Source organism: Thalassophryne amazonica, chromosome 20 (genome assembly GCF_902500255.1).
Source record: "Thalassophryne amazonica chromosome 20, fThaAma1.1, whole genome shotgun sequence".
Classification (NCBI taxonomy): domain Eukaryota; kingdom Metazoa; phylum Chordata; class Actinopteri; order Batrachoidiformes; family Batrachoididae; genus Thalassophryne; species Thalassophryne amazonica.
In genome coordinates this window covers 32,681,727-32,696,714 of record NC_047122.1, presented here as the reverse complement: position 1 = coordinate 32,696,714, position 14,988 = coordinate 32,681,727, and the positions used below count along the sequence as shown (strand labels likewise).

The following is a 14,988-nucleotide window of genomic DNA, read 5'->3' as shown; positions in this document are numbered from 1 at the left end:
TTTTAGAACTAACTGCACATGTTGTGTGCAAAATCAAAACTGGACAAAGTGGAAGTGAAAAAAAAATGTAATTGGTCCTAAACCTGCTTGTATCAGTGATAAGGGTAAAGGAATATGTATGGTACTACCTGTAGTTCTGTTTCTCATTGCTGATGTGGAAGCGGTCATAAAGCGAGAATGCCTGACGTCCTTCCCAGTCGGTCAGTTCTATGCGGAGCGCGTATTGCCTCTGACTGGTCAACAGGTAAACATACTCATTCCCCAACCAGTGCTCTGCGGACACACTCCCAAAACCCTAAAAGCAAAGAGAAACACATGGCAAGAATAAATTCTATCGTATTTACAAGTAACACAGCGGCCCGAGTGGCCATGAGGACCATGTGATTAACAACAAAGTTTCACAAGCAACTTGATAGGCCGGTTTGCTTTCATGATTATGTATGTCAAAAGATGCCCTCATCTGTACCTGTTACACATTTCAGAGGTGAATTTTGAGTAGGTTAATTGTGGACCCACTGACCAACTCTTAAACCTATGCTTTGGAGTTCAAGGAATACAGTGGGGGAATAAATATTTCATCCACTGTCAATTTTGCAGGTTATTCCACCTCCAAGAATGGAGAGGTCTGTATTTTTTTTATTGTGGGTACACTTCAACTGTGAAAGACAGAATCTAAAAAAAAAAAAAAATTCAAAAAATCACATTGTATGTATTTTTAAATAATTTATTTGCATTTTATTGGATGAAATAAGTATTTGATCCCCTAGAAAAACAGAGCTTAACAATTGGTACAGAAACATTTGTTTGCTATTACAGAGGTCAGCCGTTTCCTGTATTTCTTGACCATGTTTTCACAGACTGCAGCAGGGATTTTGGTCCACTCCTCCATACAGATCTTCTCCAGATCTTTCAGGTTTGAAGTTTCAGCTCCCTCCAAAGATTTTCTATTAAGTTCAGGCCTGCAGACTGGCGAGGCCACTCCAGGACCTTGAAATGCTTCTTATGGAGCCCCTCCTTAGTTCAGTGGCTGTGTGTTTGGGGTCATTGTCATGCTGGAAGACCCAGCCATGACTCCTCTTCAATGTTCTTAGTGAGAGAAGGAGGTTGTTTGCCAAAATCTCACAATATGGTGCAGTCATCCTGTCCCCTTTGCAGAAGAGCACCCCCAGAGTATGATGTTTCCACCCCCATGCTTCACGGTTGGGATGGTTTTCTTGGGGTTGTTCTCATCCTCTAAACATGGTAAGTGGAGGTGATTCCAAAAAGCTCTATTCTGGTCTCATCTGACCACGTGACCTTCTCCCATGCCTCCTCTGGATCATCCAGATGGTCACTGGTGAACTTCAAACAGGCCTGGACATGTGCTGGCTTGATCAGGGGGACCTTGCTGCCCTGCAGGATTTTAAACCATGACAGCATCATGTGTTACTAATATAATCTTTGTGACTGTGGTCCCAACTCTCTTCAGGTCATTGACCAGGTCCTCCTGTGTAGTTCTGAGCTTTCTCCGAATCATCCTTACCCCACAAAGTGAGATTTTGCATGGAATCCCAGACCAAGGGAGATTGACAGTCATCTTGTGTTTCTTCCACTTTCTAATAAATAATCATAACAGCTGTTTTCTTCTACCAAGCTGCTTGCCTGTTGTCCTGTAGTCCATCCCAGCCTTGTGCAGGTCTACAGTTTTGTCCCTGGTGTCCTTAGACAGCTCTTTGGTCTTGGCTATGGTGGACAGGTTGGAGTGTGATTGATTGAGTGTGTGAACAGGTGTCTTTTATACAGGTAACAAGTTCAAACAGGTGCAATTAATACAGGTAAAGAGTGCAGAATAAGAGGGCTTCTTAAAGAAAAATTAACAGGTCTGTGTGAGCCAGAATTCTTGCTGGTTGTAAGGGATCAAATACTTATTTTATGCAATAAAATGCTAATTTAAAAATCATACAATGTGATTTTCTGGATTTTTTTCTGAACCTACGAAAAAAAAAATACAGACCTCAACTTTCTTTGTAGGTGGGAAAACCTGCAAAATTGACAGTGGATCAAATACTTATTTCCCCCACTGTAAACCACCGCAATAAGTGGCTCCTGAAGGGGAGGCAAATCACAGCAATCCAAGCATAAAAAAATGAAATGAAACATATAAAATAAAATTTTTAGTAGTATGTAGTACAATGAAGTGTATAAATACTCTTTAACTGTCAATTTATAGGTTAGCAGCCACACTATCTGCTACCTAGCCATCATGGCTTGTTATCTACTCTCTATGCTATTTTATGGTCGCTCAGATTGATTTGTTATGCATGTCCATCCATCCATCCATTTTCTTCCGCTTTATCCGGAGTCGGGTCGCAGGGGCAGCAGCTCATATAGTGTATTCACAGTGCTTCACATTTTCCACATATCCAAACTGGAGTATATTAATTTTGTCCCTCTAAAAATGAATATCCCTCTTTGGATGAAGATTAAGTTTTTGTTTCAATTTTCACAACATTTTTGATGCAGCTACCTGCTGTTGAATTGATGCAGATGTTAACTGTTGTGGCTGATGACTTGTGCTGATGACTTGGTGACTTGTTCCCCATTTTACATTACAGCATTATTCCAAAACAGAGTAAATTTGTTTTACCCTTAACATTTTAATCACAACACCCCATAATGACAACATCTTTATATATATATATATATATATATATATATAACTAAGCAAACACATGTACATAGGTATTCACACCCTTTGCTCAATACTTTGTTGATGCACCTTTGGCAGCAATTACAGCTTCAAGTCTTCTTGAATATGATGCTACAAGCTTGGTGCACCTATTTTTGCTCAGTTTTGCAAATTCCTCTTTGCAGCACCTCTCAAGCTCCATCAGGTTGGATGGGGAGTGTCAGTGCACATCCATTTTCAGATCTCTCCAGAGATGTTCAATCAGATTCAGGTGTGGGCTCTAGTTGGCCACTCAAGGACATTCACAGAGTTGTCCTGAAGTCACTCCTTTGATATCTTGGCTGTGTGCTTAGGGTCATTGTCCTGCTGAAAGATTACCTGCCGCCCTAGTTTGAGGTTAAGAGCGCTCTGGAGCAGGTTTTCATCCAGGATGTCTTTGTACATTGCTGCATTCATCTTTCCCTCAATCCTGACTAGTCTGCCAGTTCATGCTACTGAAAAACATCCCCACAGCATGATGCTGCCACCACCATGCTTCACTGTAGGGATGGTGCCTGTTTTTCTCCAGACATGACACCTGGCATTCACACCAAAGAGTTCAATCTTTGTCTCATTAGACCAGAGAATTTTGTTTCTCATGGTCTGAGAGTCCTTCAGGTGCCTTTTGGCAAACTCCAGGTGGGCTGCCATGTGCCTTTTCTAAGGAGTGGCTTCCGTCTGGACACTCTACCATACAGGCCTGATTGGTGGATTGCTGCAGAGATGGTTGGCCTTCTGGAAGGTTCTTCTCTCTCCACAGAGGAATGCTGAAGCTCTGACAGTGACCATTGGGTTCTTGGTCACCTCCCTGACTAAGGCCCTTCTCTACTGATCGCTCAGTTTAGATGGGCAGCCAGCTTTAGGGAGAGTCCTGGTGGATCTGAACTTCTTCCATTTACAGATGATGGAGGCCACTGTACTCATTGGGACCTTCAAAGCAGCAGAAATATTTCTGTATCCTTCCCCAATTGTGGGACCTTATATGTAGACAGGTGTGTGTCTTTCCAAATCATGTCCAATCAACTGAATTTACCCCAGGTGGACTCCAGTTAAGCTGTAGAAACATCTCAAGGATGATCCATGGAAACAGGATGCACCTGAGGTCAATTTTGAGGTTTGTGGTAAAGGCTGAGAATACTTATGTATGTCTGATTTCTTAATTTTTTTTTTTTTATTATTATTATTATTATTATTTCTTCTAAAACAAAATTAGTAAAAATCTCCAAAAAGGTTTTTTTCCCATTGTGTGAAATTTTGAAAAAAAAAAAAAAAAATCATCCATTTTGGAATAAGGCTGTAACAACAAAAAAGAAATTAACATAATTTGAGGTTAATTCAAAGGCAACACAGGGTAGTACTCTGTACCAATGTACTCATGTAAGTATCAATTTTTATTTGGCTAATTAGCTCCATTAGCATGTAGATAGCTTGAAAGTGAGAATAGCTTGTTTATTAACAAACTGACTTTATATTTGTTCAGGTATTGTTGGACTTCTCCTTCATAGATTAGATTTGTGGATGTGCAATGAAGATTACTATTCTAAAATGTCTCTACACTACTTTAAATGCCACACACATTGGCCACATCATACTGTTCGTACATTAAAGTTATTTTATGCTTATTTAAAATGGCAAGCCACACTTTTGGTTTAGTCAAGCTTGTAAGTTAACATTGATCAAACCACAAAGTGTTGCCAGCTGCATTAAACCACTTTCTTTCCAATGCTGTCTTAACACTTTCTTACACGTTTTAAGTTATTACTTTAAAAAAAAAAAAAATCGACTAAAACACGTACTGCTTGCACGGACAGGTAAAGTGTTTCCGACAGCAGACAGATTGCAGAATCACTGAGTGGAACATTTTAACTGGAGGACATCGCCGCTCTGACAGTCACTCTGCTCCGTTAAGTTCAAAGAGATGGAGTGCAGAGTTTTCCCGAGATTTTTTTTTTTTTTTTTTTTTTTTTGAGGCCCTATGGTACTCAGTGTGGGGGGGTTGTGAAGTGCATTGTGTAAAAAAATAAATAAATAAATAAAATGTGTCATGTTCGCTACTTTAGTGGAGCAGATAACTGTAACAATTGTTCATTTCTGGAAAGAAGCACCAAAGTTGGCACAAATACTCCTTAGACATTACTCTTTTGAAAAAACTGAGTAGCCACTTGAATTTTCAGTAGGCAGCCAGGTAGGGGTCAATTGAAGAATTACACAGGGGTCAAAATTTTAAAACGCTCCAATCAAATTGAAAGCTATACCGCATTATTTGTCTGATCACAACGATACCAAAAAGGTATAGTTTGGACTATCTATGACTGAATGTTATGGAGTTATGGGGTAAAAACAACAAGAATGGTAACAAAGGTCAATTTCAGTTTGTACAGGGGTTAGAAGTTAAAGTTGCTCCAATTTTGGTAACTAGTGGTGCAAATTATTGGTTGAACTGATAGGATTAATAAATGAAATAGTTTTGACTGTGTTGAATGCTTGGTCTGCAAGGTAAAGGTAGAGCAATGTCGACGTCCATTGGATTCTATGACATGTGACATATGTTACCCTGTAACATGATAATTAAGCATGCCACATAGTACAAACTATTCCTTTTTAAAACCCTATTAACTCAACTAGCTTTCAATATGATTGAAACATTTTTAAATTTTGACCCCTGCGTAATTCTTCAATTGACCCCTACCTGGCCGCTTACTGAAAATTCAAGTGGCTACTCAGTTTTTTCAAAAGAGTAATGTCTAAGGAGTATTTGTGTCAACTTTGGTGCTTCTTTCCAGATTTGAAGGATTCCTCTGTAAATATTCTGTTATCTGCTGCACTACTTATGAAATCTTACTGAGGCCAATCAAACAGCAACAAAAAACCCTACATTTACCAATGGATGGATATATCACATGAACATGTTAAAATAAAAATAAAAAAAAAATACCCAAACACTGGGATCTCTGTGTCAGCATCATTAAAGTCCACAACCAACTGAATGGTTGGCTGCAAGCAATATATTCTTGAAAGTTTTGACTCCAGACCCCTTTGTGAAGCTTTTCAAAACTGCAGGCTGCAGACGAGCAGCCCTCATTCAGGTGCTGTCCAACAAAACCCTCACACGGAACAAAGTGTTTGTTTTTTAAATGACTCTTTGCCTTTAACATTGCAGATGTTTTGGCGTGAAACAGGAGTTATTGGAGAGTTTTAATGGCACCAGTGGGCCGCTCAAACTCTGAGAGCATTTGACGAAAACACGTGTGGCGTGCAAAAATATATTTCCATAAAGAGGTCTATGGGAGTGAAAGTCTGTTGAGCAGATACGAGATTCGGATGTTTGCCTCTGACTGCAAACATTCCTGCAACCAAAGTACTGCAGGTGGGTCGAAATGACTGATATCCACATTATTTGCCATCATTTTAAAGAAATACATTTCTGGACTGGGTTTCTTCTGCTGGCCTGGCGGCCCGCCAGGCCTATAAAACTGTAGCGGGAAACACTGGAGTGATCTAAGGAGGCAAAGGTGATGAAGGATGGGAAGGAGGGAAAGTAAATATGGAGCATTCCTCTGGCGTTAGGCACGTCCTGCTGCGCGGGTGGATAAAAGTGACGATTTCACTTTATAACTGATCTCACACATCCATATTTTCTCAATGATAAACCATGAAGGAACTGCAGCACTTTTTATTTATACCCGAGATCGTCAAATATGGCCATCGGGTATTGCAAAGACTTTGCATCCGTCCGTCTGTCTGTGCTCAGTTTAAGTCCAGTCCTATTACTGGCAGAGTCTTCAAATTCACAGGAAACATTCTTGGGACACAGACCTTGGACAAGTTAAAAAATGGCTAACCATGACCTATTTTAAGAGGTTAAAACGTCACATTCTGTTTCAATTTGTTCAGTTATTTTTTTGAGGGGCAGGGCTGAGAGTTAATCACAGTAAAGCTGCACCCTAATGTCAGTGGCTGGTTTAGCTAGCAGCAAACTCTGTTTTGTTTGTGTGTAAATATAACCTCGTTGTCAGGGGCGTAGCACCAAATTCTGGGCCCTAGGTACTAGCCCCCCCACTGTTCTGTTATTTTTTATTAACGCAAACACCAAATTTGTAATGCGTAGTCAAACCAGGTCTAAATCATGTACTATACCTTAGATCACACCTGGGAGTCCTAAAACCCTTTTTAAAGCTGGGGGAGCAATATTGAGTTGGGGGGTCTGGGTGACCAAACTGCACCATTTTCTAGAAAAATGGTGCAATTTGGTGCATTCCCGTCTGTTAAAATGCACAGGAATGCACCAAATTGCACCATTTTTCTAGAAAATGGTGCAGTTTGGTCACCCAGACCCCCCAACTCAATATAGCTAGCTTTCAAGCTCACCTCTTTTCAAAGAATTTGGTTAGCAGCTGCTTTCCCTCATTTAGTTTTCTTTCCCTGTCCTTTTTTCTCTTCTTTTTTGAAATCCGGACTTTGATTTTTTAGGAAAGACATATTTTATTTCAGCCTAAACACTAGGGCTGCAACTAATGATTATTTTACTAATCAGTTCATCAGTCGATTATTTTTTCGATTAATCATTTTGGTTTTTTTTTTTTGTTTTTTTTACTTACATGTGAGTTTTGGCATTATTTCTTTAAGTGAGTTATTATTAAAAGGACTTTGTCACACAACATCAACGTTTGACCTTGTAACAAAGTTATGTTATATTCTCATCAAAAACATACCTGGAGTAGTGTTTTGTTTTATTTTGCACATACATACATCACCGACACACCACAAAGAGATTTCCATCAAGTTTAGATGCCTACAGCAACTATCTCAACCACTGACAACATATTACAGCAAGAGTCCACGAAAGTATTTTAAAGGTCTGACGAAAGTGTAATATTTTCTATTTAATAAGATATTTTCATGAAAAAAGACACAAATGTGCAGTTTACTGCATTTTATTTTTTTCTTGTATAAAAACACAACTTTGTAAAATTCAGGCGGCTTTTGATGGCTTTCAACAAGTGAGTAACAGAAATTGTTTAACAGCTTGGGCATATTCCAACTTGCCCGTTAAGGTTTCCAACGGAGGTGTTTTTCCTGTCGCGACCCCCCCGCGGTCGGGTCCAGCCCGACATGCGACTGTGTCCGCACGTTCTTTCATTACAAAATGTCCGTTAACAATGGAATGTCCGAATAAACTCCTCATGCCGACTTCTTCTGAAAGTTCTCTGTTCTCTGACGACTTACTGGGTCAACAGAGCCTGAAATGTGGAAGTTTTCAACTTGAAACGGCGAGACGCTGCCGCCTCGAAGCGCAGATCACCGTCAGGCGCCGTGGGCCGTCCTTACGGCGACACTACCAGACCAAAATCTCTCATCAGCCGTTAAAATTTTTACCGAAAACCAGCTGAATTTATCGAATGGTGCTCACTCAGTTGTGCCTTACAGTTTTGAAAAAATTTTGATCAAACAAAGCAGCAGTCTCTGAGTCATTCCTAAACAATGAAAAAAACGATGAGAGGGTGGGCCACTCCTCACTCAAAGACTGCCCACAGGCGAATGACGTAATCGACAGGCGTGAAAAAACTCTCGCATGCCCACGAGGGTTCAAGCATGTCTGATGTAATCACACGTGATTCAAATCCATATGGTTTTTGAAAAAAATAATAAGGTCGGATACTTTTCTAATAGACCTCGTATAAATAAAAATAAATGAATAAAATATTACAATTTGTAATACATTTGACTCTTTTATGACAACAAACACTGAGCCATGAATTATTATACAGAAAACAAATGTGCTGACACCTGCAACAGCTTAATGCTAACTTCAACATTGAAAACACCATAGACATGCTAACGCATTAGCATCGGCCCCGTTTTTAAGTTATAAAATACATCTATCAACATAACAGGTCAGATTAACATAAAAAGGTAAATGTTACTCACAGACATATGCTGTTTGGGGTTTTAGTGGGGAAAAATTAAGATTAAGCGAAATAAAACACTGAATCAACAAAGCACCAGCGAATCACTGCTTTGATTGGTTCAAGGTTCAAAGCAAAGCCGCGCTGCAGAAACGGTTGATTTATATGGAAGAAACGAAACATTTGCGGTAAAACAAAGTTATTTAACAATAATTGATGACTAAATTAGTTGACAACTATTTTAATAATCAATTAAATCGATTAGTTGTTTCAGCACTACTAAACACCTCCTCTTTCTGTCAGATCCCGTTTGGGATGTATGTGTGTGTGTGTGTGGGGGGGGGGGGGGGGGGGGTGTCGCCTGTGTGCCTGGACTAAACCATTGTACAATGGTGCAGGGGTGGGAAGGGCCCTCAGAGATCTTTCAATATTATTGTTAGAGTGCAACACTTATACATTCATTCTAATTACATTCTTTTACAACATGAATTGTATGGACATTAATAACATGCAACACAAAAATGCATTTAATGCCAGTTTTTTGTGGGCCCCCCCATGCTCTGGGCCCCTCGGTACATAGTACCCTTTACCCCTCCCAGTCCGACGCCCCTGCTTGTGTTATATATTTTGTAAAAACTAGAGAGAAATAAACACTTCAAAACTGAAAATGCTGTTTTTGGAACCTGATAACACCTCTGGGGGTGATTTACAAGACATTTCAGACATCAGCGTGCACTCTAACTTCGCTAACTTCAGCTCTTGTCAAAGCTCATGTATGCGCACACGCACGCCCTCCTGCAGACGCCGTTAAAATGTAAATAAAATATTGTTTGATTGATAGAGGGGCTTTATTGAATATGTACAAATTGTACATAAGACATCAGGATCTTAATAATTAATGGAAATAATAAATGTGTAATATGTTTTGCACTGGGATACCAATTAAAGAATTGCAAATGAAGCGGATGCTCATACGGCCGAGGGTATTTTATTTGGGTCTGTGTGGACCTGTATTTTTACAAAACCAAAAGTAACTTGACAGTCTGCTGATGGCTACACATACAAGTGAAATAATCAGTAAACTGCAATTTGGTGTGCCACAGTATGTGATAGGTTGTAATTTGTAGTCTCCAGTGAAACATTAATCTGTCTCGATGAACTTAGTCCAGAACATACCTTGATATGTGGAATACACTGAAAAGTCAAACGTAAAAAAAAGAAAAAAAAAATCAAATCAGTCACAACTAAACTTATTTATGTATTTTTTTTAATCAAAGTCAATTTACAATTTAGAGTATCAACCATATTATCATTATACTTTGAAGAAAATTAATACAATTAGGTGTTACAAATTATTAATGTTTAAAGAAGGGGGGAAAAAAAATGCTGCTCCCCAGATCAGCAGTGTGGTAATCATTTCCATTAGTGGTGCAATTTTGCTAAAATTTCCATAAAAAAAATTGTGCATTTTGTGAGAAAAGCATAGAATTTGTTACACATAGTCAAAACTATTGCAAATAAAATAAAATTTTGTGCCATCATGAATTTTCAATGTGTCACCCATGGCAGCCATTTGTTGAAACTGAAACTGAAACTGAAAAATGCTCCAATTATATTAAAAAAATACACCACATTATTTATCTGATCATAAAGATTCCAAAAGGGTATAGTTTAGACTATCTATGACTAAATATTATGGGTTTATGAGGTAAAAACAGCAAAAATTATGACAGTTTGTATAGGGGTCAAAAGTTAAAGTTACTCCAATTTTGGTAAAAAGTGATGCAAATTATTGATTGAGCTAATAACATTTTAAAAATGAATAGTTTGCACTATCAAATTACAGGGTAACGTATGTCATAGAATCCAAAGGACGTTGACCTTGTTTGACCAATTCTTTGGAGACCATCTACTCAACAGTCAAAACTATTCCATTTATTAATCCTATTACCTCAATAAATAATTTGCATCACTTTTCATTAGAGGTCAACTCCAGGATGACTCGATATCGCAAAATAAACACGAATTAATTTAGAATATGTGTGCCAAATTTCATGTTTGTATCACAAAATGCACAATTATTTTGCTATGTTGCCCCACCACATGGTTCCCCCTGCTCTCTAAGACCTGCCCACTTTCCAACTGTCTCAGTCAAGTTGTTTGACCAAATCTAAATTAAAAGGGCAAATGCAAACCCCCCCAAATAAACCAACAATATCTGTAAAAAAAAAATTTTTGTAACTTCTAGTGCAGTTCAAGTATCAGAGGAGACCAGTGCCAGTGGGGAATCTCCACTAGCCAGGTGTTGGAACATATTTCAGTCTGGATGTCACCTTAATTGCTTGATATTTCCCATTCATATTTTGATCTTGTCCCAAAGTCACAGGTGCCTTTAAACATTTAAAACCTTTTAGTCAATGTCCACATCCTGTCTGTAGAGTACATAGCTGAGTGGATAAGGAGCTGCTCTGCCAACAAACAGATCTGGATTCAGATCCTGCTCATGCTACATGTATGTGTCATTGGACAAGATACTTGATCTCCACTGTCTCAGTCCACCCAGCTGTAATGGATACTGGACTCTGAGGAAGTGACCTGCATCAGACTGGTGTTCTGTCCAGGGGAAGTCGTAAACTTTCATCTGTTAAATGTGATGGAATCCAGAGATAAGCTCCGGCACCAACGGGCCTCAGGGCCTATAATCATACCGACTACTTCACATTCTGCCAACAAAGTGCGTTGTAATGTGCGATATCTCTGTGGCTTCCACTGTGATTTGAACATTTATATCCATCCCTATGGTAAATAGGTCCTCAAAAGTAAACTGAGGGGAAAAGTTGAACAAAAACAGATTATATGTGCAGTTAATTTGGCAGGACTAACTACTGACCTTGAGTTATACACAGGTGGCTCCTACATCAAACGCAAGCTGTGCTTTCGCCAGCAATAATAAACCCATTTTGCTGTCTAAACACGGGTTAAGTTGTGAATGTTAACAGTCCCAACGCAAATATGCATAGATTTCATCTTGATGACAAACAGATGATTTTCACCTTAACACCTGGCACTGCATTATAGAGACTAAACCAATGTGTTGTTTTCAGATTTGGGTTATAATTTCCTCTTGGAAAAGTGGAAAAAATAACAGCATGTCACTCTGCTCCACGGCTGAAGACCAGAGCACCTCTCAGACACCCGGGATAATTTTGCAAATCCAAAACAATGGGGGAGCAATCGCCGGAGAGGAATAACATCTGGTCTTAGAGTTCCAAATGGTTTTGGATCAGTGGATCCTGCCTCTGTGTTTTCAACATGCTAAATCCAAACCAGATAGTTCATACTATTTGTCACAGTCCTACTGCGGAAATGTATTTTTTTTTTTAAACAGGATGCTTTACTCATTGCATACTTTTGTAAGTTGTATTTAATGGATATGAATGAGTGCATCTCTGCATTTCTGTGTACTGTGTCACGGTCTAGTGTTTTTAGAACCTCCCATTATCCTTTTTTGCATTTGATGGATGTGGCTGATTGTCAAGTGCATGCTGTATGGGAGTGTTTGTCTTGTCTCACCATCTTGTACTCCTTCCACGTCCTCTGGAAGTCCACACTGCCGTCTTCTCTGCGCTGGATAACCGTCCATCCACCACCAGCTGTTTCCATATTGCAGTACACCTACAACATTGGAAAACAACACAATGGGAAGGGCATTCAGAGTGCATCTCAGCACAGGCAAACTATTCCAATATTGTCTTAAATAAAACTATTACTGACCCCTTATTGTTGCTCGACAATGAAATGCAACATCTTCTATTCCAGGTTGGAGCTAACGCTTAACTTGTTCATCTTTGAGTTTTCCTACACCTTTGGCCTGAAAATTGATGCACTAATGTGCAACCCCGACAAATCCTAACACACCATGTGCTGCACAACAAGCTGAACCACAACAAAATGTATAAAACTGAGGAGTTCCACATTTACATATATCAAACATCAAGAAACAGATGCATGTCCTCAATCAGAACACCTTGGTACCATATTTTCCGGAACATATGTTGCAATGCTTCTTGACGAGGAAAAAACATAAACTGCACCTTTTTTTTCTGTATGTGGAACTCACTTTTTAACAGTGTTTCCCTGGAGTGAGTTGGACAGGAACTCATGTGCACACCACAGCCTGTGCTGTTACTTAACATAAGGACTGTGGAATTATAAAAATAAGCAAGGTGCATAAATGTGCAGTGGGCAACATATTGGATGTTATTTGATGCAGTTTGGACAAAAAAAAAAAAAATCCTCAGATAAACACTGATTGCTGTCACACAGTGTTTGGAAATACTACAATAAACTTGAGTCCAATATTATTTTTTCTTTAGTGTTTTGATTTCTGTGAAAGCCCTATATAATGTTGCTGTTGTTTAATTATATATGTGCAGTGGCATTCAGCCCCTTGGTATTTCACACATTTGAATTTGTTTATGGCATTTCATATACAAAATCAGGCTTCTCAAGATAAAAATTTCTAAAATTGATCTTCCTTAGACTCAAACTGAAAGTAAATCTGGACAAGTTGATATAAATTAAGTAAAAATATAAAAGCCAAGATGATGGGTTGCATAAGTAATCAGCCCCTTTGGTATAATACCTGTAAATAATAGTTTTTTGCCAGTTTTCTTCAGAAAAGTCAGGGGATGGATACATCAACATTTCTAAGTCACTGAATTTGTCTTGTATTTTATTTATATCAGTTATGAAGAAATACAAACAGTATGACACTCTATGGTAAATTTGCATAGAGTAGGCAGTTCTCAAAACCTGAGTGAGTCTGCAAGAAAGAGAAGAGTGAGGAAAGCCACCAAGCCACCCAAACAACGCAGAAGAAGTTACAGGCTTCTGTGGCTGTGATTGGAGAAATTGTGCACAGTGCAAATTTTGCATTTTGCATCACCAGTTACACAGCTTCATGACGAAGTGGTATAGAGGAGGATTTTCTTTCATCAAAACATCAAATTTAGGCTTGCATCTCAGATGTACCTTCTGGCAAATTGTAGCTGAACTTTCAGGTCTTTTTTTTTATTTTTATTTATTAAGAAAATCCTCCTCTATACCACTTTGTCATGAAGCTGTATAACTGTGATGCAAAATGCAAAACTTGCACTGTGCACAATTTCTCCAATCACAGCCACAGCAGCCTGTAACTTCTTCTGCGTTGTTTGGGTGTCTTGGTGGCTTTCCTCACTCTTCTCTTTCTTGCACAGTCACTCAGGTTTTGAGAATGGTCTACTCTATGCAAATTTACCATAGAGTGCCATATTGTTTGTATTTCTTCATAATTGCAGTAAATAAAGTCCAATGCATATTCAGTGACTTGGAAATGTTCATGTATCCATCCCCTGACTTGTCTGAAGAAAACTGGCAATAAAAGTCATTATTCACAGGTATTATGCCAAAGGGGCCCATTACTATGCAATCCATGATCTTGGCTTTTATTACCTCCGCCAAGGAGGTTATGTTTTCGGTCGCGTTTGTTTGTCTTTGTGTCTGTCTGTTTTTCAGCAGGATAACTCAAAAGGTTTTGAACGGATTTTGATGAAATTTTGTGGAGTGATTGGAAATGACAAGAGGAACAAGTGATTCAATTTTAGTGGTGATCTGGATCCGATCCGGATCCAGGAATTTTTTTTAAAGGATTCTTCACCATTGCGGGATAGGGGGAATTTTGACATTCTAGTTTCTAACTCCACAAAAACAAGGCAGAAAGGCTTGAAAAATATTAGGGTGTAACATAGTCAAATGTTCTATCAAACAACAAAGTTAGGCGATGATCGGATCCGGATTCCGGATCTGGTGATCCAGAATATGCAAAAATATAGGGAAAATAGAAAATGTGTCAGTGTGGGGTGACAAATGAAGCTAGAGATGCACAACTAACACCAAATTGTAGCTGAATCTGTACTGATTCAGTAAAGTGTCATCAGATTTGATGTAGCTTCAAATGTTATGGAGCTAGATCCAGAAGAAAATTACCGAAAATTCGTTTTTATACAATAACCTTTGAACTAATAAAGACATAAAAGTGATTCAAAGTTCTAGTGGTATGTTTTCATGGTCAAGGATGTCAAATATAAAGGAAAGAAAAGTGTATGTATCATAGTCTTGGTTGTAACACTGAATTGTTGAATAGATCACTGTGGAGGGAATCTCTTTAGGGTCAGTGACCCTATGGCCTTGTTTAGAGAAGTGTTTCATAAATGTTAAAAAAATTCATATATTTGCAGTTTAGTTGAATAATAAATTGATTTTTGTCTCTTGTTTTTGTCTATAAGCACATGCAATATCAATATCAGTGCTCAGATGACAGTAGCTTCTGGGAAA

At 38.7% G+C, this 14,988-nt stretch overlaps 1 protein-coding gene across 1 annotated transcript in view; it reads right to left on the bottom strand.

The window, feature by feature from the left end:
- angpt1 (angiopoietin 1) overlaps window positions 1-14,988 on the bottom strand; it is a 116,567-nt gene that overhangs the window by 35,293 nt on the left and 66,286 nt on the right. Inside the window, exons 6-7 of the mRNA XM_034160576.1 lie at window positions 12,187-12,288; window positions 129-295 (exon numbers count right to left, since the gene is read on the bottom strand). Of these exons, the coding sequence (XP_034016467.1) occupies window positions 129-295; window positions 12,187-12,288 (269 nt within the window). The remainder of the gene's footprint in view (window positions 1-128; window positions 296-12,186; window positions 12,289-14,988) is intronic.